The sequence below is a fragment of the Periplaneta americana genome, chromosome 15 (assembly GCF_040183065.1).
Source record: "Periplaneta americana isolate PAMFEO1 chromosome 15, P.americana_PAMFEO1_priV1, whole genome shotgun sequence".
NCBI lineage: Eukaryota > Metazoa > Arthropoda > Insecta > Blattodea > Blattidae > Periplaneta > Periplaneta americana.
Genome location: NC_091131.1, coordinates 183,236,569 through 183,261,626, shown reverse-complemented (window position 1 = coordinate 183,261,626; position 25,058 = coordinate 183,236,569). Strand labels below are relative to the sequence as shown.

General features: G+C 34.9%; 1 protein-coding gene across 1 annotated transcript; it reads right to left on the bottom strand.

The window, feature by feature from the left end:
* Positions 1–187: 187 nt before the first annotated feature.
* LOC138715704 (uncharacterized) lies at positions 188–15,845 on the bottom strand. Its single transcript, XM_069848759.1, has 4 exons — positions 15,756–15,845; positions 13,894–14,040; positions 9,651–9,860; positions 188–1,767 (listed from the first exon to the last, which is right to left on the bottom strand). Exons 1-4 carry the CDS (start codon positions 15,828–15,830, stop codon positions 1,675–1,677), a joined length of 525 nt encoding a protein of 174 aa, XP_069704860.1. The 5' UTR covers positions 15,831–15,845; the 3' UTR covers positions 188–1,674.
* Positions 15,846–25,058: the final 9,213 nt, after the last annotated feature.

The following is a 25,058-nucleotide window of genomic DNA, read 5'->3' as shown; positions in this document are numbered from 1 at the left end:
CTAGGGTGAAACTAACATTATTTATAATATCAAAACATTTTGTATAAAAACAATAAGCAAATGTAGCTTCATTGCGAATATTACACAGTGTAAGAAAACTGTAATAATGAATGTTAAATTCTTATGTAAGAAAGTTTAATTTATTTTCCAGGTGATATATTGGATTATAAATAAACAAAGCTGTAAGTTGTGATAAAATATGACAAATTTATTACAGGTAGCAGTACCTTTGACTGTGATTAGACAAAGTTCAATTCAGAGAACAGGTCCACGAAACATCTCACAAACATACAGTACCAATATGTACTGGTACCAGTATAGTACGAATTTCTACAAGTTTTATTAAAGTGTTTCCAGCACTTCAATCTTTTTTTAAACTTGAATTTGTTACACTTGGTTCATAGATCTCTATACATTTCTTGGTAATAAACGCACTGCGGCCAGCACGTCTGTTACAATCTTTATTATGTGGGAATTTTAAGATGTGAATTATCGGTACAATAAATAATTTGAATACTGAATCACTGAGTTAAATTACTGAAATTAAGCTACCAATATATGAAAAGATGTAACTTAAAATGTCAATAATTTGAAATTAAAATTGTTCATAACAATTAAGAACTTTGAATTTAAAAAAAAAAACTGAAAACTTTAAAGTACCGGTACACTGTGTGCCATTTTCTGTGTATACTTACAGTACTAGTATACAGGATAAGTCATAACTATGTTTGAAAAACGCGTGAGAGTGCTCCTGGATCAAAAATAAGAACAATTCCTTATATGAAAATTTGATGGAAAATGCTTATTTATTGGAAAAAATAGTAATAGTGGCTTTTGTTTTCATAAGTCTGTTCATATTATTGTATTGCTTTTGTTTTGATTTTGTACCATATTACTGTGTTTTTGTTTTGATTGGTCGCAGTGGTCCAGTGCCTTGGCCACCCAGATCACCCGACCTCACCTCATTAGAGTTTTACCTTTGGAGTCACTTGAAGGCTGTCGTCTATGCTACACCAGTGAATGATGCAGAAGAGCTATTGCAACGTGTTGAAAATGCATGCCAATTGATCCGTGATGACAACATGGTGTTTGAGCAAACTCGCCAGACATGTGTACGTCGTGCTCAGGCATGTGTAAACAGCAGAGGGGGACACATTGAGCACCTTTTGTAAACGTTAAATGACACGTTTCCAAACATGTACTTGTGACACAACAATAAGGGAACAAAACATTTCTCCAATAAATAAGCATTTTCTGTCAAATTTTCATATAAGAAATTGTTCTTATTTTTTATCCAGGAGCACGCTCACGCGTTTTCCAAACATACTATACACCCTGTATAAAAATCCAATGACAAATTGAAGTGTCTATGACGTCTTCAAACTTATAGGCTGTTCATAAAAACTTCGTTGCAAAAATCAAACATTATTAGAAATAGTAGTTTTAAGTATTTTTAAAATTTACTCAGTTGTATTCACAATAAAAATAGCATTACTTAAAATAGTAAGTTGCCGTAAAATGGGGTGAACAGGAATGCTGTCCTATTCACCCCAATTTATGGCAACTTACTATCAATCAAGTACGGAATCCGGTATTTGTAATGTATTTTCTAACAGATCCATTAATGGAGGGGAAGTTAACGAGTGACTTTCAGTTATATTACCACAGAATTGTTTAAGCTACAGCATTTGTTGTACTACCTCTTTGAGGCAGAAGTTTTGGAGACTTCAGAGACTGTTGCTGTGCTGGCGAACGATGAGTTTCAGCCTGCAAAGTAATAATAATAATAATAGTAATAATAATAATAATAATAATACAGATAAAGGTAAAGGTATCCCCGTGACATGCCATGAAGGCACTTGGGGGGCATGGAGGTAGAGCCCCATGCTTTCCATGACCTCGGCACTAGAATGAGGTGGTGTGGTCGGCACCACGCTCTGACCGCCTTTTACCCCCGGGAAAGACCCGGTGCTCAATTTTATAGAAGGCTGAGTGAACCTTGGGGCCATTCTGAAAGTTTGGCAACGAGAAAAAATTGTCACCACCTGGGATCGAACCTCGGACCTTCCAGTCCGTAGCCAGCTGCTCTACCAACTGAGCTACCCGGCCGCCAATACGATAATACTAATAAGTAGTAGTACCAATAATAATAAAAGTAGCATTTACTGTATATAGCAGCCTTTTTTCAACCTTTCTCAACATGTGGCACACTAAAAGTTGTAATTTAAAATCCTGTGGAACAATCTAAACCAGTTATTCATAACTACAGATTTATTATCATAAAAAAAGTAAAATCACATTTTTAAGCTTGGTCTTTGTGGCGAAAAAGGTTGGGGTTTATCTTGGAATTCTCCATTTTCTCCATATTAGGTTTCTATATTAACGTAGTATCGAATTTTTTTTTAACTGAAGGTGGCTAGTGCGGAAAAGTTGCGACTTATGGCAAGAAGACTGCAGGAGAAAGAAAATTAAATTTAGTCAATATCTTATGTCTCCGCATCAATATTGAAGATTCGAATTTATAATGCACACTTATAAAACTTATAACGACAGTCTGCATACCTATACAGCTAACCCCGTCAACCAGATCTTTTAAAAGTGAGCTAATAGAGTACAGAAGGGAAGCGTCTGGCCCAGTATGTTCTTGCTGCCAATAGGGTTAAGTGAGAGAAGAGAGGGATGCTGGCAGTCAGGGTAGCGTCTACCCAGTAGTCGTATTTGGTAAGCTACACTGGCCAGGTTTGTATCGCTGTTGTTCCTGTGAAATCGTGCATCATATCAGTGGTTTAGTGTAGATGTAATAGCTTTTATGCCCGCGTTGTCATGAGTGGAAAAAAAAATAATTCTGTACTCGCCGTGTTGATGAGAGTACTTTGTTCGCTACACCAGGACCGATAAGATAGTCACAACTTCCAATCTCTTATAAGGATGTGGTAACACATTTTCTTTGGATCAGAGAGTTAAAGACAAATGAACTAGGTGGAAAACACCCTTCAATAAAAGACATCGCTCATGAAACTGCTGTCAAACTTACCGAGGTTTAAACAGCAGCTTGTCTTCCTGCCATCAGCAAGCGTAGAGTAGTGCAAATGATAAAATTATCCAACCAAAAAGCCAGAAACTCAACACACTAGAACAATATGAAATATACAGACACACAAAAACACATCCCAACGAAATTCTCAGCACACAACTCAACTTCAAAACACACACACTCTTTGACTCTACACTATACCACAGGAACACACCCTCACAGGAAACAGAACAAGTGGTGCCAAGGCCAACAACGACCAGTTCTGAAGATGGCCTATAAATAGGTCGAAACATGTAAACGAGGTACGTTGAAATTTAACACAGGAAAGTCTTACCATACATATTCCGAAGTGATACAGTGTTAAAAGTTGTGTAATCAAGATGTATGGATAAAATTATACCATAGTAAATATCAGAATATTCTCAAATCATACAAACGAAGTGGGTTAACCCCAAGGGCGCATGAGCAGGATTTTATTAATAAAACTCGAAATCTGTTTGATTTATGCACTTGTAAGTATTCGGACTCGGGAAGCCTCTGTGAGTGTGGGTGAAGTAGGAAAGTTCCATCGATAGAACTATCCTTTTTAATAGAAATGAACAAAATATGATAATTGACAATATCAGCATTATGACCACCAAGACACTACTTCAAAGGAAAGAAAGAAAAGGGAAGAGGCTCATTCGCCAACGATCTGAAGAAATGAGACTTCGATTCCGAGGAAGAGAAAAACAGATGTCGGTTACAAGCTCTGAGTCTTCGCCTTCTGCCACTCGGAACAGCAGTGAAGCAGTGCGGATTCTGACTTCAAATCGAAGACTTCTGCTGCTTAGGCTCGCTTGTCTCTACCAAAATTACCTTCAGGACAGGCGTGTTGAGGAAAAACATGGCTTTAATTGCGAAAGCCGTAATACCTGAGGCAGAAGTTACAGATCTGTCATGTCACACTCAGGTCGTTGAAAGATGTGTAAAAGTTGTAACTGATGCAAGTAAATCGGTGTTTGGACAAGAAGCTACAGATCGATACACTCGAGGAAGACTGCGATCAAGAAAAGAAATTCCATTCTTCGAAACGAAATCTGACTATGCAGTATGAAACTAACATTTTACACCGCAGTAAACTACTAAGGGTGGGTGGAAGGAATGGAGTTGGAAATGCAGTCAGTGTTGCCACGACCTACTCACGAAAATCAGGAGAAAATCATCGAAAAAAACAGGAGATTACAGTAGATTAATAAACATGAATTTCCTCTTTGTATTATATTATTAATTACAAAACCGTGTACTGTAAGATATGTTATATTACTATATAGCACATCCCTAACCAATGAAATGGAACAATTTTGCTAAATATAGGGCTAATTACTGTCATCTCTACTCAGCACATGCTATTTTGTTTTTACGTAGCAATGTCTTATTGATAATGTTTCGCATTAAAATGTATGAATCAGGAGTTTTTCGTATATTCACAAACGATTTTCGATAGAACAAGATTTATTTTAAAGGTGATATTAAATACAGTACTGCATTAGCTGCAACTGTAACAGACAAAAAATTATCCCTTTTCTTGCTTTTGCATAACTACCCTTAAACTGTTCATCGTTTTCCTACTCTGATTTATAATATTCTGGGAGTATTTACTTTTCTTTCTTGCTGGGACACTTTCACTCATTTTAAAATATCACTGTGCAAGATATGTAACACAATTACCTACACTTCACTCTCTCACTATTTCACGTGCATACAATCAGAAACAAATTTCACTACTGAAAAAATTTCGGTTTTCTTCTGTTCCCTTGTTCCCCAAAACAATAATGAAATAACTTATATCACATGCTTATGTTACATGAAGATTATATACCTGAATGTGTGTGTTTGGAGGAGGGTGTGCATCCTTTCGTGGTAAGGTTTCAAACATTCGTTCTCTAATATCATTTTGTAATTATGTTTAAACTATCGAGTGGATTGGAGAGGGACATAACTCTGAGCCAAGTGTATAAAACATGGTCTTTATCTGCAGTGTGCCTTGTGCTGATATAATCTGCCGCTGGACTCCAACCGAGAAGCGACACCTTGCTTCTTGTAAGCATCATTGTGGCGACGCTAACGAGTTAGGAGCAGGGAGACAAATGCAAACATTGTTTGACTTGTGTATAAGATGCAAAAATAAGACATGGTGGCATGGTTTGTGTACTAAACTAATGAATTGAAAATCCGGGTGTAGAACTAGGTGACTGCAACTTGCCAAAAAGACAGGAAAAATTCGGACTTTTGACAAAAAAAATCAGTAGAGCAGTAGATTCAATGGAAAAACAGGAAATCTCCTGCTAAATCAGTAGGTATGGCAACACTGAGTGCAGTCACCTCCTCATGGTGAGCGTTGGGTTATTTCTGAGTGTAAATTTAGAGATAAAAATGAAGAGCTGCAAAAAAAAAAAAAAAATGAAAACACACAGAGCATTAGGCTCGCGAAACTTTAGAGCTGATGCGGAGACACAGGATATTGTCGAATTACTATTTTCTTTTTTTCTGCTGTCTTTCTGTCACAAGTTACAACTTTTCCGCACTAGCCACTTTCACTTTTCAAAAAAAAGAAATATTCGATACACCCTATTCTACATCATTCCATCAACATTTCTCCATTCCGTCGTCATTCATAGAATTTCCCGAACGCCAGCTGGCGACGCATGGGGGTGGGGGGGCTAGCCTAGGAACGAGTGGGATTGTCTGCTCAGAACCTGGGCACGCAGCGAACCTTATTGTGGTCAACCAGTGTGTGTTTGGGAATGTGTTTAGCTTGAGGATCAGCACAATAGATCTAATAAGGTCGCTGTGGTGGATCGTAGTGCCCCTTCCCTCAAATTCAAATTCAATTCAAGGTTGGTACGATATTCTAAGTTTACTGAACTGGAAACCCTGGCAGTGCGTCAGTCATTCTCTTCTCTGCCAATCGCACACCTACACTACGTGTAGTCAATGTTTACTTGTGCCGTGTTCATTGAAAGTTAACTTTTGTGGACTTTTTTTTTTTTTTTTTTTTTTTTTTTTTTTTTTTTTTTTTTGCTACGACAACCTTTACCATTTTCATTTTCTAGCGGAACACCGGTTGTAAATGGCTGGTAGGCTTATGTAACAGAAAAGTATGTACTTATTAATTCGCCATGAGTCTTAAGTGTAAGTGGTGAATTCTTTCAGAAACAAGAGAGCAATAGAGCAGTTAATTTTTTACAGTCGTGCCAGTATTTGATATTATAATAAGTAAAATCTAAGCCACTTTTCGATGTGCCACAGATTCTTAAAAAAAAAGCAAAGAGAAAGATGCTAATTGGAATAAAAAAAAATACAAAAAATTCGACAAATTTATACAGCAGTGATTCAGTACAAATACCTGCACTAACACCATGTGACAGTAACAATAACTCATCATGAACGAATGAAATGATAGTTTTAATTGAAGACCTGAGAATGATAAGTGGATAAAGACCAAGACAGTAGTTTTGAAATAATCGAGAAAAACCATTTTCTTCATTTTTTTTCAACATTCAATAAATTTTTTAATAGTCACTGAAAAGTTTCGGACATCTTTTAACATTTTATACAATTAAAGTAAACATTAATTGAATCTCCAATGAACAATTAATAAAAAAAGGACAATGGAGTTATCCAGTTCTCACTCTCAATGAAAATTCTAATTTCTTTCAATACAAAATGACAAAAATGCGAAATTAAACACTAGCTACATGAATAACTCCACTTAAAATATGTTCTAACATTATAAGAGTAATCATTTTATGCCATTATAGTAAAAATAAAATAATTCCCTTTATATTATTTTCAACAAATATAAGAATAAACGTATCCAGTTCTCATACTCCAAGGAAGAATTCAAATTATTTCAAGACAAAATGTGTATGTAAATGTAAATACTATTTGCCAAAATAATAATGTCTGCAGTTGGTTAAAAGAATAGGAAACATATATTTATATGCTGGTATTTTGACTGTGTCCATATCTATGTCCTTTTTATTAATATCCACACCTACTCACGAATATTATACCATAATTTATACACTGAAGGAATGAACTTCTCAAGCTTCAAAATATCATGCATTTTTTTTTCTGATTTCTTGGTAATGACGATTCGTACAGATTTCCAGCTAAATCTAAATTAATTTCATCCACATGCACTCATTTCTTCATAGCAAAAAAAGTATCGGATACGAGCATGTTGTGTCTCAGACACTGCAATATTTTCACCTGAATATACAAAGATTTTACATATTCTAAACTCAAATAGTAGAAAAAATTGTAAATTATATTTTATTTAACGACGTTCGTAACTGCCGTGGTTATATCAGCATTGCCGATGTGTCTGAATTTTGTCCTGCAGGACCTCTTTTACATGCCAGTAAATCTAGTGACAGGAGCCTGTCGCATTTAAGCACACTTAAATGCCATAAATCTGGGCCGGGATCGAACCCGCAACCTCGGGCACAGAAGGCCAGCTCCATCCAGGCCGACTCAGATAGTAGAAGTGCATAACATTATATCATACCTTGCCCTAGCATTGAACTCATACCTAACAAGTATGCATCTTGTACATTTTGTCATTAAAACTGTCAAGAATACTCTTCTTTATATCTACAGGAAACTTCTGTGTACATTACCACTTGCATTTGCAGCAGTCCTCAGAGTTACGTTTTGGAACTAATTTTCCACTGGTGGACATGCATGCTTGTCCACTATTGATGTTAAGTTTTCCTTTAATTTTCCATTTTCCATAGTTTTAGATCGCTTCTTGAACTTTACAAGAGATTCCTGAACAACATTATCATTATCACTTGAGTCTGTCACAACATAACTTGGATCATCAACAAGGTCATCCGAAAAATCACGAAATTTCAGAGAAATTGCCATACATTAGACATGCCTGTTGTACATATCACGCTACTCTGCTGTCACATTGAGAGTGAGAACAGGATAAGTCTGGTCTTTGTCCACTTCTCCTTCTCAACAAAAGTAGAAATCTAGAAAATGATAACATTCAGAGCCATGTAGTTCTCTTTGTCAAAGTATTTGACAATCATTTCACGCCAGTAGATGGAGTAAGGGCTATACTGGGTGTTCATTTCAAAGTGTGTCATGACGTCACTGTTGTGAGTCAGCGATCTGAAGCGAGTTTCAGCTTTTATGTCAGAGAAGTTGCTTATTAATCAAGGCGTTCAATCTGAACTTGAGAACGTGTACGGTATAACTTGAACGTCGTAGCAACAGATGGCGGTCTGTACGGTCTCTGTGCTACCATAATCTCTTTCGAACTGTGTTTTGCGCGGGCAAGTCGTACTCAGGGTATTTGTTATCATCGGTTGCGTACGGCAACATTCCACAACACAAATCAAATGCTCAGTGTCCATGTGGTCCGTCGAAGTTAATGTCAACAAATATGTAAGTAAGGGTACGTACATGTTGGAGATAAAAGAAGCAGCGCTGCTATATCAGAGAGAAGTGAAGCATGCATTGTCATTGAGGTGTGCATATTGGAGTAACAATAAAAGCGAAGATACACGATAAAAGCGACGAAAAAGAAAAGTTTAATTTTCTTCGCTCATGTCGTTCATATGATCTCTGATTAAGATAATATTAATCTGTATAATTACCGGTAGTTATCAATATATCCGAATATTAATCGATGTATTATTATTTCGGCATATTAAATTAATTATTGTAGATATTGGCAAATTGATCAGTTGTGTATTTATTCGTCATATGTTATGTGATCACAAGAACCAATCACAACACAACGAATTTATACTATATTTGAGATGAGAAACGGATTTAATTTTGTACGTATTTAAGTTATATTAACCTTGAACTTAGCAGCCGGTATTTCCTATAATCTTCTTTCATTAAGTGGATGCATAGAATATTTTCTATTGATAAATCAAAATGTTCGCTTCCCGCGTCCTCGTTGCTCCGATATGAACACTTGATTCTTTGATAATACCAAAGAGCCGCTATGTAGTTTCTTTTATCGTTTATCATTGCTCCAACGTGTATGTACCCTAATCGTCTTAACTCTCTCCCCATATCCCGACAGTAAGAAAAAAACCCACCTCAGTACATGTTTCCAAACAGTTCACATTCCTGCCACTACCGGCGTTACCGCACATATTCTTCAGAATGAACGCCGTACTTGCTAGGTAACTTCTCTGACACATAGGTTATACACCTCTGCGGAAGTGTAGGAAGATTGAATTCTCTAGGCTCATCGACTAGCCAGATGACGGCATACAGCGAGCCATGACACACTTTGAACTGAACACCCAGTAGTTGCGTTTGGCATTAAAATCTCAATATCATAAAAAATGGTCTTTATCCACTTTTCATTCTCAGGTCTTCAATTTCAATGTCATTTAGATCAGTTGTCATTTAAAACTTATGAATTAATAAGTTAGTTTGATTTATCAGCAATTTATTTTAAATGTAATTCTGCACAACTTCAATTCTGCACCAACAACTGGAAGTATGCGGAAGACAAACTGATATAGACAATAGCGAGTAATTGGCTTATTCATGCAATATAATGTTCATGCAAAAACTTGTATCACAAATTTACCTTCAGTAATTCTTCTTCAGAAGAAGAAGAAGAAGACTGATCGAATAATGTGGAAAGGGCTCGAGGAGATATGTAAGGTGGCCGAATAACTGATCCTTGACCATGTTGGTACAAGTCACTATCAGATGAGCTTGTAGAAGAGAATGCAGACCCATTATTTAGAATGCGTTTCAACTTTGAAAGCGGTTTCAAAGTCTCTTCTGCTGATTCCTGAAAGCAGTTAGTATCAGATGATGTAAACAACAATAATAACAACAATAATAATAATAAATTATAAGGGTTGTTTCCGATCTCTGATAACGAATTTGAATGACATGTGCGTCAGGAGTCACACGACAGCTAAACTATGGCAACTCACAGCAGAAATTCCCAAAAAAATCCAGCTTTTTTGGAAGGGGTATATTACGACCCTTTCCAATGCCAAGTACAGTTAAGTGAAAATAAAAGAAGCCTGCAATCAGTGGCGGCTCGTGATAAAATATTATGTGTGTTCACAATTTTGTGTTCCAAAATCGAAGAGAATTATAAATTGTACGTTTAGCCTAATATAAAATGTCATGATTCCAATGTTTGACTATCGAAAAAACCGTATATAAATTCAAAAGAACATATAATAATAATAATAATAATAATAATAATAATAATAATAATAATAATAATGATGATGAAACCCAGTCTTTTTATTTCCAATTTTTTCTGATAAGCCAGTTTACCCAGTTCTTTACTGCTCCAAATTACTTGAACAGAGTTCATTGTTTACGTTTGTTAAAAATGAATACTTACCACAATGCTGTTATTTACAAAAGCGTGTGTTCAGTAATATATTTTGGTTCACAACACACTGATACACTATAGCCTATACCAGTACTGTAATCCCATTCACATAGATTGATTACTATAAATACATGCCAGTAAATATTATTCTTAAATATTATACACTACCATACAGGTACTTAAATTCATACCACCAGTACATTCAGTCAACACGTGTTTGAAAGCTAAACTATGCTATTATGCTGACACTGAAGTATAGTAATTCACAAACTACACTCTCGCAGCAGCACTGTACACACATCCACATAAAGTAAACATTCCGACAGTGACATGCTGACACCAACAGGCTAGAATACATACTATTAAATTTTTTTCCTCGAGATATAGCACGTGAACAACAGCATCGATGCACCTGACATCTGTAGGATAGATTCACTGTTCACTTAACACTTTGTGCTCTTGACGAGTCATAAGCGAGCGAAAGACAATTTTCTCCTGTGCATGCGTGAAATTCCTGTAACCTTCTTGGAAAGAGCACGGCTTGTACATGAACGGATGTTGCCAAGTTTACATAAGAAGTTTATGCAAAATGCAGGAAGTTTAAAATACTCGATTCTGATATTATACATTCCCACTATTTCAATACAGTATTAAGTAATAAAACTAGTCGTGCATTAATGGAAACAAGGTGTTCACGTGCTCTTGTGCTCTTATTGGCGCACCGCCACTGCCTGCAATAAACGAGGTTTCGTTATTTCCAAGAAAGGCATCGTGTCCTTAATAAGATTGGTAAAGCTCGAATGCAATTTTATTAATTTGTATCATCTCTTGGGGTGCGGTGACTTGTGACAGGGGGTGGATTTGCTTGCTTTTTCCACTCTGGAATTAATCCCACCCGAGCTTTGCCAGTCTTATTTGGTACACACAAGATGCCTTTCTTGGAAATAACGGAATCACGTTTTTTATAGGCTCATATGATTTTCACGTAACTGTATGTATCGGAAAGAGTTGTTATGTACCCCTCTCAAAAAAAACTTGATTTTCTTGGGCATTGCTACTGTGATACACTGTGCACTCTAATTATATTATCAAATCACTCACTACCGGTACTGGTCTGTCATCTCTCGTCACAATTCAGGTGTCAGTGTGATTCCTGATGCACATGTCATTCAAATTCGTTATCAGAGATCGGAAACAACCCTGTATGATCCCAGCTCATGCCACTGTTGGAATCTTTACACAGAACACATGTTTGTGAGGAAAGAACAGAGAGTCAATGAAGATGCTCTGCTAGAAGATCGTAGACTGTTCCTATGCGGAATGCTGCTACAGATTCCTTCCTTGTTTGGTTGGCAATAGTGTCTTTGCTTCGGTTAATAAGATCTCGATGCACTTCTTTAAATTTTCTATTGATAAGCAGCTTCACATTGTGGAATGCTTGGGGCTGCTTAGGTGTAGCTATTATCTGAACACCCTTTTTGCTAGTTGATCAGCTAATTCACTCCCCTCAATTCCACAGTGTGGGGGGATCCCCTGAAGTGTAGGCCTATATTCTTTTTATACTTTGCAACTCTGCTATTAAGGATGATGATGATGATAATGATGATAAAAAATAATGATGACAATAACAATAAAAATGATATTAATGTAACAACATTAACATATTATCAACAATAATAATCTTGATAATCCATGTTGAATCTTTCGTACACTACTATTAACACTTTAATATAAATAATTGATTAAATGGCGATCTTACTCGTTTTAATTATATAAGCATGTGTGGCTTACAGCTGTTTCGGTGCTACTTGACACCATCCTCACAGCCTACTATTATAGATCACTGTGCTATCTCAACTTCGCTGCCTGTTGTGTCAAATAGTGTGTGTGTTCTGAAATTGATCTGTGTGTTAAGAATTTGATTAGGGTGTGTTTTAATGTGTCTGTATATTTCATATTGCCACACATGCTTACATAATTAACACGAGTAAGATCGCCATTTAATCTATTATTAATAATAATCTTATTTTCGACGTTTCAGAAGATTATATATCAACAATAATAATCTTATTTTCGACGTTTCAGAAGATTATGGCATTTATTCAGACAAAAAAAAAACTTTCGTAGCCTATTACATAATCACTCTAGAGTCTAGAGGGAATCTAGAGTCTAGAGGGAACAATGCACAATTATGGATTCAAGGAAAACGAAAAATTGACCCCACCTCATCAAGAACTTTTTTTTAATGCTGTCTTTCGATATAATAATTATATTAAAATGGAATTAAGCGTGCATTTTTCCTGTACAGTTACATAGTAAATGTGTCATTTCTATACGTATATCTATAACCACCATATCGTTCATACAGTAAACGTCAATTCTAATTAAATCCTATGCTCTTTCATCAGTGTAATTTTTTTTGTACCGGTAGTAGGAGTTCTTGCATGATGATTGAGGTGAATGCAGGAAAGGCGTGAGTGAAGCTTACGCCTTTTTTGCCTAAAAGAGGTAAAATTAATCCTTACAACAAGGATTATTTCAAACCAATATCGCGAAAAATGAGTGCAAGATACAGTTGACAACACTACAGACTAAACACTGCATTGACAATAATACACGATTAGCCTATCTCGCCATTGTGACGTTGGTCTTTTTCTTTTTTATATCACTAACTACTATTGCCCAATGCATCTCTTAAGTATTGTTTTCATTGTAAGAAAGTAGATGCTACTCCCATGCTGTTACAACAAAATGGAGATAATGGAGCAATAGTTAAATGAATATATTGTGGGATATCTAAATACGTTCAGATCACCTGTCCAATTTCTTAATCATAATAAATTTTAGCAAGACTAAGCTTCAGCTGTTCAGGAATAATTCATTACGATTTTAGAAAATAATCTACGATGACTTGCTTTATTCAGTTTCTTGACTCATTTACAAACATATTCTTAATGATGTTAAATCTAGCATCACCTTGTTGACAAACTAATGAAAGCATAATTAATGAGAATGTTAATTATCTGTCTCGAGTATTATGGAAATAATGCTAAAGAATTATTGAAAGTATTAAAAATGAAGAAATATTTCCAAGTGTTTTACATTCCCTATAATGTTAATTATAAAATAAGTTACTCCTGATTCATTTTTAAGAAATGATTTAATATTACCAACCTAACAAGTAACTGCAATGTTAAAAAAAAAATTCATTTCTGAAGGATTCAAAATCCAGACTTAGGTACGGCACCTAGTGAAAGTTTGAGGTTTCAATGACTCTGAAGCTACAAATTGTTATTAAATTGGATGTTTCCATCGTATATTTCAGACAGCTATCACACAAAAAAGCTGTTTAATCTCTTCTTTGAAAACTATGTTGTTCGTTACAAATAGAAATGTATACATGTATAAGAACTGTCCATCTTTTAAATTCTTTTTGTGATAAGTGGAGATATTACAGGTATGTACTAACCTTCAGTTCAGCCTCTTGCTTATGTAACATATATTTCATTTCGCGTTCACCCTTTTCTACCTCCGCTAGAAACTTCTTCTTGTATTTTTGTGTTAATACTTTGGTATCCAACTGCTGCTGATATATTTGCATATTTATTTCTGCAAGCTGAAATAGCAAACAAGGTACAAGTGTAATGTGAAGTTTTTGGAGTTTTACTCTGTATGATACATTATGGAACTCAACGTTTCAGAGCTAGGATGTATTTCTGGCACAAATTTCAGGGGACGCAATGAAATTGGGAGCTGTATTACGTATGTTTGGTATCCAGTCCTAGAGACTAGCTCTTGGAATTTGACTAACAGACAGAGTAAAATTGGCAAAATTCATTCATTTTATTATGAGAGTTGTGACAAATTTTAAAATTTGTTTGTCTGCATTTCCGAAGAAATAATCTGTTATTCTTTGTTCGACTTTATCTTTCATCAAAGTCACGAGTTTAAATGTTTTTATGAACGGATGTGAAACGAAATAAATTATTTTAGTAAAAATGAAAATATAAGCTGTACGGTAAAATCTGGAGAAAAACAAAACTTAGGGACCTGACAACTCTGAAGGAAAGTAGTATAAACTTTACCATTTATAGTATCCTGCAGTTAGCGTTTATATCATCAATACGAGTTTGATCTAATGATGTAATTAAAAACAAAGACAACTTAAATAATCTCGAAATTCGTATGAACGAACCAACGATGTCTACCCTTAACAATGGAAATAACAATATCGTTTAGACATGTTTGGACTGTTTCCTACTATGGAATAAAATTAAGAGTGTCATGTCCCTTTTATAGAACATGCATTAGTGTTCGATCATGTGTGTACAAAAATGTGAAAGTGAATGTGCTGGCATTGAATGAAGAGTATTATTTTGCTATGAACGACAAATTAATAAGAGCAGTACACTTCCTGCCTGGGATCTGCAAGCACGAGTGACGTCATGCGATGGGTAGAAGCAGTACTATAGGTATATGCTCGAGCATGCATACTCTCTGTTTTACATACGAAGCTAAGAGCTGCAATGCTTTCAGATTCCAGGCGACTAGAGTTGACAGCAATTTGGAAGACGGTCGTCTGCTAGCGTTTGCATTGAGAGAGACAGACAACGAGAGCAAGGCAGTGTACAACATTGCCACATCGTACTTCACGTGCACGTGCAATAAAATAGTGCAGGAAAGAATTTAAATTATCGAAAGACAATAATGACCTTAGCCATTGATTACTGTAAGCATGACGCCAAAAAAATCCTCTTTCACTAACAATATTCTTTGCACAATTCTCATTTCCACACCACACGGTTCTGCAGTCGTTTGTTGCACGTTGGCAACATTGCAGCCATCATCATTATGGCAGGCAGTGTTCTGCTCGTCAATGTTTTTAAAATAATTATACACTTTAAACACTATTTCCCGCACCTGTCTTTGCAATACTTGTCTTTTTACAGTTTCTTCTTCCATTTTATCTTACACACACTCAGTAAATGTTAGTTTTGTTAGTTTTAATGATTCAATGTACTGAAACACTCACACGTGAACAAACGAACTTGGAAAGTACTTGTTAGATTGATTCCGATAGGTTATACTGTACAAGCTTGTGACGTCACATACCAGAAATACTATGGCTCACATAGCAGCCGACCGCCTTCCAAAATGCCGTCGACTAGTGTACAAATCTTGTAATATGAAGCATTTAGAAGAAGTTATAAATAGCGATATATTACTTATTTGTGCGTGTATCTGTGTTCAAGAAGCCTTACTTGCAGTTTTCAATCCATTCTTTACAAATCATTCCACATTTTTCTTTGTGTACACAGAGAGAAGCCTTACCTTTTGTTCCGTAGCTTTTATATCCTCGTTCTGTTCTTGGATGGTCTGCTGCAGCTCCTGAATGCGTGAATCCATTCTGCTCAGTTTCAATTCCAGATTAATCCTCTAGAAACACATATCTCAATCACCAGCTGCACTTAACGTACCTACAGTCTCGCTATCATAATTTATAAGAATTAAGAATAAAGCGTTGTTTAATGCTATTCCATTTATGTCTACTAAAAACAAGATCTGAACGAATGTCACAATCATTCTATATGCAGGGTTGGGCAAAATACTGACATCCAAGTATTTCAAATACAAATACAAAATACTTCAAAGAATAGCATTTGAATTACAAATACAAAATAACTTATATTATATTAACATTAGAAGTATTTTTATCTCGAAGTTTTATAAACACTGTAACTGAAAATCAAGATTTCAGGTATAACTCCCTGTAAAGTTGATTTGAATAATTTCGAGGGAAAAATTGTTTCGGAGCAGGGTATCGAACCCGGGACCTTTGGTTTAACGTACCAACGCTCTACCACTGAGCTACTCGGGAACTCTAACCGACACCGATCCAATTTTTCCCTCTATATCCACAGACCTCAAAGTGGGCTGACAACCGTCAAGCAACCAACTTCTAGTGCACACTAACTCCGTGTGACTTAAATTGTGGTTTTCTGTTAACGAACAGTGACGTGTATTATGCAAATCAAGATTTCAGGTATAACTCCCTGTAAAGTTAATTTGAATAATTTCGAGGGAAATTAACAGAATTCCACCAGAAAGTTGGCAAAGAGCAATAGTAATTCCAGTACACAAAAAAGATGTTATAAGCAACTGTGATAACTTTAGAGGAATAAGGCTTCTCAATTCTAGCTACAAAATTTATACCAAATTACTAAAAATTAAATTGAACCAATTTTATGACACTACACTGGATGAAGCACAAAATGGATTCCGAAAAGGCAGATCATGTGCAGATGGATATTTTACACTGAAGCTTTTGATCAAAAAACAGAGAATTTAATATTGAAACCCACCTGGCATTTATTGATATGAAGAAAGACTTCGACAGAGTAGATAGAAACAAATTATTTAATATTTTAGCACGTGATGGTATTCCAAATCAATTAATAACAGCTATTTACAATATTTATATTAATAATCATATACAGGTTAGGATTGAAAACAAATATTCAGAATGGAAACGAATAAATCAAGGAGTGAGACAAGGTTGTAGTTTATCTCCTCTATTATTTATAATATACATGAATCACATTATTAAGGAATGAAGATTGAAACCACATGGAAGTATACCGATAAGTCGTTTGTCCCAAATAGATACTTTATTATTTGCTGATGATATTGTGTTTATGGCAACTTCAGAAGATAATTTACAGCGTTTGGTTTACAACTTTAATCAAATGGCAGAAAGTCTCAATATGGAAATTTCAACTGACAAATCTAAAGTGATGGCTTTTTTAGGAAAGTAACCAGTCTGTAGCAAAATATGCATCAATAATAAGATCGAACAAGTCAAAAATGTTAGTTATCTCGGTTACCAAATTTCATATGAAGAAGAAAAGGATTTGAATGAGAAAATTATTAAATTCAACAGAGCAATGGGGATACTTAATCAGATATTCAAACCAACCTTAGTACAAAAACACATGTGCACCAGAATTTATAAAACATTGGCCAGACCTATCCTCTGTTTTGGTAGTGAAGCTTGGATGATTCGTAATATTGGTTCACAAAGATTAACGGCGGCAGAAATGAGATTTATGCATCGTACAGCGGGATACACGAGAATGGATCACATTAAAAATTTTGACATTATGAAAGAACTGCAGATTGAACTGATTACGGAATACCTACAGAAATACAGACAAAACTGGAAATCACATATCATCTGAATGCCTCGTTCTAGAATTCCACGCCAAATTTTAAATTACCATCCTGTGGGCAAGAGATCCTTGGGCAGACCATTCAAGCGTTGGCAAGAGACTGAAATGGGCCTAGGCCCAATACATGCAAGGACGATGATGATGCTGATGACTAAGAAATTAATATACAGTAGTTCTAATGTAAACAAAATTAGATTTAGTTCTAATATGAATTATAATTAGCTTCAGTTCTCCAATATTAATTGTAATTAATCTAATTTGCTATGACATTAATTATAATTGATTTAGTTCTTTTTAATTTTTGAGGACAATGACAAAATCAATGTACACATTACTGTATCAGAAAGTGAATAATAAAGTAAGCAAACAGTGTAGAAATAAAATTAAAGATTCCTGAAAGTAATAAACATAAATATGCTGGTAGACATGCAATATAGCTACCAGTAGAATGAATATGAGGAATAATGTACCGGTATACCCTATACTTGGAAAGGGGTACCGGTAATCGAAATGTTCCAAATCACGAGTCAATAATTTTAAGTATTCTAAGACGAAGTAAGACGCAAAACCTGCACTACACAAAATTAAAATCCCAACTAAACATCAGCGTTTCCAACCTAGAAGCTGTTATAATCAGAAGACATTTGCTTTATAATGGTGGAGATTAAAGTAGACTTTCAAATTTTAAATTATTGATTATTTGGACATAAATTGAATGATCAAAAAATAATTAAAATTACTGAATCTTATCTTCGTGATTGCATATATAAAATATACTATTATGAATCAGTGAGTAAATACCAAATAGTAAATTGGTCGCGTCCATTGTCAGCAAATACTAGTGCGTGCTTTTATAGGGAAGTTTGTAATTATTAACAAATTCAGATATGGAATTCCTCCCCAGTAAGGTCCCACTGACTGGATCTAAAATAAAAAGATGTAGTGCATTTTACCGGCATTTTTTTGATAGTATTAAACATATGAAAGAACATTGTCTATAAGGTCGTAAGATGTACAAGTATGAAGATTCTTAAACAAAAACATTTCTGCTGCGAAGTGAAAATGTTTGCCTGCAACATCTGTTATTTGCATTTTTGTTTTGGTTTGAACACAAAAATATGGGTGTCACCACTCTCCTGGCAATCTCAAAAGCTCCACTATCTGTAAGTTTGAAATGATCTACCATAAATCACCTGTCATAAACCTATATAGACAAAAGTTTCTTTTACTTTATTCCGTTGACAATTGAACATGCTTTCTCAATAGGGATTATTCTTAGTTAAGTGATTTGCGGATGTGAATATACTCAAATCCTCATACTTAGTTACAAATGTTTTTTAAGGAACCAGGAGGTTCATTGTCGCCCTCACATAAGCCCATCATCGGTCCCTATCCTGAGCAAGATTAATCCAGTCCCTAACATATTCCACCTCCCTCAAATCCATTTTAATTAGTGTTGTGGGATTTAATTGATTGTCCACGAAGATTATATATTACAGTATTAGCGAACATATATTAAACAAATATTAGAACACGAGTTCAGAAGAGGTTATTCTTGTTATGGTTGTACAGTATATTCATTATTCAACAGTCGATGGTGTCACTTGTGACCTTAACTTGTAACTATAAGGTTACAATCAGTCTTCGGACTCTCGACTAAACATACATATTTTCATGTTATTTGTGGATTCCGAAAAGACATTTAATGAAGTACTACGTAATAAGTTGTGGTCAATAATGATAAATAGTGGATTTCCTAGCTACATGATGAAGCAAGCCAAAGCCTTTTACCAAAATATGCTAGAATAAGTATAGACAATGGACTAAAGAGGAGTAATATGGTAGTAAACAAACCACGAGTAAAACAAGAATGTCTCCGCTGAGTCCTGCTTCCAGAGGAACTCATCCTAAATGACATATCATTAAAAAAACTGTTCTTGATACTGTGTTTCTTTATAATTAAAATATGTCTTTATAGTTTTTTATACATAAAATATTATTAATTGATTAGCTAGCGGACTTACTCATGTTAATTATGTAAGATTTGTCCGGCTTACAGCTGTTTCAGTGCTTCACGCACCATCTTCAGAGCCTACTAGATCTCGGCGTCATCTCGAACTTCTCTGCCTGTTATGTGGGTGTGTTTGATTGTTTAAAGGTGTTGAAGAGTGGAGTCAAATAGTGTGTGTGTACTGAAATTGATCTGTGTGCTGAGAATTTGATCGGGGTGTGTTTTAGTGTGTTTGTATATTTCGTACTTTCTAGTGTGTTGAGTTTTTGGTTCTTGGGTTGTATGTGTAGGATTTCAATGTCCGCATTTATGTTTTATGTTATTATATGTTTGGGGCTACGATAATGTAAACCAACCTGGAATAATGATCATGGACCTCCTAAATACTACAACCGCAGAACTTGTCTACAGAAAAGAAGATTCCCCTACTTTCATTCATTATTCTGGTTCTAGTACAAATCCAGACTTATTACTAGTAACATCAGATATCCATCACGAAATCAAGAAAAAAATAATTGAAGACCCTGGATCTGGCCATAGTCATCATTGCTTCTATCCATCTCCACCAAAACCGAAGACAGGCACCCTACAATAACAAAACAACATGGAACTTTAAGAAAGCGAATTGGAAACTATTTACAACAGAACTCGACGAACACCTCAAGGTCAACACACCACTAATGGAAAATACAAACTCAGATTGAACAAATATTTCTGTGAATCTGTTCTTAAAATTGCAAAAAAGCACATTCCACGAGGCAAACCAAAAAAATACACCCCATTCTGGACAGAAAACCTGAATTTATTGAAACAAGATAGAGATAAAGCAAGAACCAAAGCAGAACATAGCAAAACACCAGAAGATACTCAAGATTGGAGGAAGAAGACTGCCATTCTTAAAAAAGCAATCATAACAGCAAAAAAGAACAGTTTCAATAAATTTATTGAAAATATTATTTACTGAACCGATAGCGCTAAAACATATAAATTTCTGAAGAATATTTCCAATACACAGGAAAATACTAGCCAACCTATTATTCATAATAACAAAACACTAACAGATAGTAGAGATATAGCAAACGCATTTAATAAACACTTCTCAAACTCTCACAGATTACATCCCAATATCAAAAAAACTGACAAATTTATCAAAAGAGAATTACATAAAAATAATAAAAACAATATTACTAGTACAAAACCCGAAATATTTCATAAAAATTTTACTTCCAAAGAATTAACTCTAGCTATACAAAATTTAAAAACCAAGAAATCTCCTGGCCCCGACAACATTCATTCCGAATTTTTTAAACATCTGGGGGAAAAAGCCAAGTCTGTACTTTTATCCATTTTCAATTTATCATGGAACACCTCAATTCCTGCAGCTTAGAAAAAAGCAATCATTGTACCAATTCACAAAAAAGGGAAACCTGCTCATGATAATAGTTATCGACCAATAGCACTATTAAGCATGATAGCAAAAACCATGGAGTCCATGATCTCCAACAGATTAACTTGGTATTTGGAATCCCAAAATCTTTTATCACCAAGACAAGCCGGTTTTCGACAACTACACTCTACCAATGAACAAGTCATACACCTCGGCCAAGAAATAAAAGACAGTTTTAACAAGAAAGAAGATACCTTGGCAATATTCATTGACTTTCAGTTAGCATATGACTCTGTTTGGAGAAATAAATTATTACTAAAACTCCAGAAATTAGGTATCTCCAGCAATATATTCAGATGGATATCAGAATTCCTTAGTCAAAGATTCATTGCCACTAAATTCAATAACTCACTTTCTAGTTACAGACAAACATATTAAGGTCTACCACAGGGCGCTGTCCTCAGCACAACTTTATTCAATATTTATATAAATGACTTACACTCCCTATTAGAGGAATCAAACATGAAAACAGCACTATTTGCAGATGATATAGTTTTGTGGACTTCCGGATCTTACAGACATAGAGACAAAATTCAAAATTCTGCTCTTAAAGCTCTAAATCAACTACATGAATGGAATACATCAAATTTGATGACACTCAATTTAAGCAAAAGTAACTACCAAATATTTTCACTCGGTAAAAAAGAAAGAGAATTCAATATCCTATACAATGGCCAACACCTTCCTAGGACTTATGAATCCAAATATTTTGGAGTTATTTTCGATAGTAAGTTAACATGGAGCAACCATTTGAAATACATTTCTGAAAAAGCTCGTAAAAGATTCTCCCTTCTAAAAAGACTAGCAGGAAAGAAATGGGGATGCTCTAGGAATACTTTGAACACTACATACAAAATATTTATACAGCCAGTGCTGACATACTGCGGAGAAATTTTAATTACTTCACCTTTCATAAACGACATAGAATATGTTCAAAACCAAGCTCTCAGGCTCATTACTGGTGGAATCAAAACAACGCCAATAGATTCTATGAGATTCCTCACTAATATTAACAGCATCAAAATGACAATAGGAGAAAAAGCACTGATTCAGTATGAAAAACTTATCAAATTACCAGGTAACAATTGGCATTCATACAGTCCTCTCTGTAGATTGAAAACTCAAAAAAGTTTCATATCCATTGTTCAAGAATTAAAACAGAAAATCAATATCCCGAATTTAAAAGAAAACTTACAAATTAAACCAAACCCTTTAACTCTATTAAATATAGAATATAATCTAAATTTGACAGAAGAAATACTGAAATCAGAAGTAAACACTGAAAAGCTGAAACAATTGTCTTTAGAGACAATTAATATTAGGTACCCTCCACAAAACTGGCTTCATTTATATACTGACGGATCCTTGATCTCCAGAGAACAAGGTGCCGGTGCAGGTGTTACGTGCTGTCTCTTCTCACTTTATAGATCTCTTGGATATGGAACAAGTTTTGATGGTGAAATCATTGCAATAAGTGAAAGTCTCAGGAATCTTCTATGCCACATCAATAACTTTAAGAATGGAGTTATATTGTCAGACTCCAAAGCAGCTATTCTATCAATCGTCTCTAAACACACACCTTCATCTCAAACAGCAGAAATAACTAAAATGCTCTCTCAATTAATATCACTCAATAAAAGAATTGTATTCCAATGGATACCATCCCATTGTGGAATCCTGGGAAACGAGAATGCGGATGCTTTAGCAAAGAAGGGCAGCACTGCTACTTACAGACCTGTTACTAAATCTATGTATTACTCTGTGAAGAGATTTATTAAATCTACATACTTAGACTTCAACAAACAAAATTTGATAACTCAATCCCAAGGGAAAAAATGGAACTCTCTGCATCAAAATCCACAGTTAATTCCCGATTTACCACGAAAATCGTGTGTAGCTGCATTTAGATTGGCAACAGGCCATGATTGTTTGGCCAAACACCTGCATAGAATTGGAATATATCAGTCCCCTAACTGCCCCTTGTAAAACCTAGTTTGGAAGAAGTTACAGGAGCTAGAGAGGATGCTGTTAGGGGAAGTGTACCACAGGCTACCAGGGAGGGTAGTCCGAGGAGCTCGAGTGGATGTATAGCAAGAAGGAGCGGTTTTGGAGCAACTAATGAGGTCAGTGCAAGTGAAGATCTGGTGACACACTCTGGTGGAAGTTCGTGGTGCTTGAGAGGAAGTGAAACGTCTACTGTAAGGAGAAGCGTTGCTGGAGCAAACAATGAGGTCGATGCAGGTGACGAACATTTGCTCAGAGGTAAAATGACACATAGGAACTTTAATAGAAATAGATATGAACAATCTAATTCGAACAAGGATATAGTTAATGAAAGAATTTACTCGCTAAGAGATAGGCAGCAACAACGAATAAACTTTCCTGCTATTAGAAAAATTAATAATTAATTAAGTAAGAATGGTAGACATATTTAAAAAAAATAAATAAGATTTATTAGTGTCGAAGTTTTAATAAATAAAATTGAAACTAATACTTTTATGAATTCATTAAGTAATAACGGTGTAAATTATTATAGATGATAAAAGTGATAAAAAGATTAAGACGTTATAATTTGGTAAATATTATTCTTTAATTTGACAGGATGGTACTAAGTTATAAATGTTTAGAAACATAATAGCAATGAATGTAAATGAGTGTATGCGATTGAATTGATTAAAGTGGAATTTATGTTATCATGTAATTAGTTTGACAAATAATGTGTTTAAACAAGTAAGCTGACAGCTGTAATGAGGTTACGTCGAGGATTTTGCTGACAAGCGTAAGCACGAGGTTAGACACTGCCCTACATATTCACATAGAATGTACTGATTCAGCTATTCTGTTTGTTCACATATTGTCTGCATCTGCTAACCTCTATGCGATATTTATTACATGAAATAGTTAAGTATTGTGTAAACGAGGAACTGAAATTTAAATATAAATATGACTGTGGTAAAAGATAATTAGATGAATATAGCAGCAAGGACGATTTATATACACTTGTTTATTATAGAAAAAAAAATGAGAATTTCTATCTTAGCATGTAAACAAGTTTTGAATGTGTAAAAAATAAATGCGATAGGGTGAAAACTTGCACTAAAACCAGAAGTGTAAGTTAAACCAACATAAGTTGAATAATTATATGATAGAAAATTTGTTATTAAATTGTGTAAATATTGTGTATTATCATTATTTGTGAATGTATCAGTTTTAAGATTAAGTTTATGTACTTTTGAACTATTAATAAATAATATCAATATCAACTGCCCCTTGTGCAACTCCAACCAAGAAATGGATTCGGAACACCTCAAAATCTCTGCTTCAGTGCCTAGTCATGATAATATCTTTGAAAAATATTGGAGTGCAAGAGGTCAAATGACTTTATTGTCAAATGCCTGGCATTAGAAAACAACAACATGTTATTGTATGTATATGGTTAGCATTGGTTATGTGATCGGCGTATGCAGATGTATTATGTCCTCTGGTTATTGCTTTAATGTGTTCTTTGTAGCGTGTTTGGAATGATCTGCCTGTCTGTCCTATGTAGAACTTATCGCAACTATTACATGTGAGTTTGTATACACCTATGTGGTCGTATTTATTTGTTTGTGTTTTTTGTGTGTTGAGATGTCTTTGTAGTGTGTTTCTGTTCTGTATGTTATGTTGTATTTCTGATTTCTGAATGAAGATGCGATCTTATGTGTGCTTTTGTTTTCATATGTTAGTGTGATGTATTTCTTGTGTTCTTGTGTTTGTGTTGTGTTTTGCGTGTTTTTGTGTTAAGTTTTTGTTTTGTCTTTCTTATGATGTTGTCTATTATGTTTGGATTGTATCCGTTTTCTTGTGCTATGTCTTTGATTGTGTTCACTTCTTCATTGTAGTGTTAATGGCTCATGGGTATGTTGAGTAATTTGTGTACCATTCTCCTTAATGCAGCATGTTTGTGT

Coding starts and splice junctions, on each gene's coding strand:
- LOC138715704 (XM_069848759.1), bottom strand. CDS start 15,830: ATGGATTCACGCATTCAGGAGCTGCAGCAGACCATCCAAGAACAGAAC. Junction 14,041..15,755: donor TAAAAGCTACGGAACAAAAG/GTAAGGCTTCTC, acceptor TTGCTATTTCAG/CTTGCAGAAATAAATATGCA. Junction 9,861..13,893: donor AGCAAGAGGCTGAACTGAAG/GTTAGTACATAC, acceptor AACTGCTTTCAG/GAATCAGCAGAAGAGACTTT.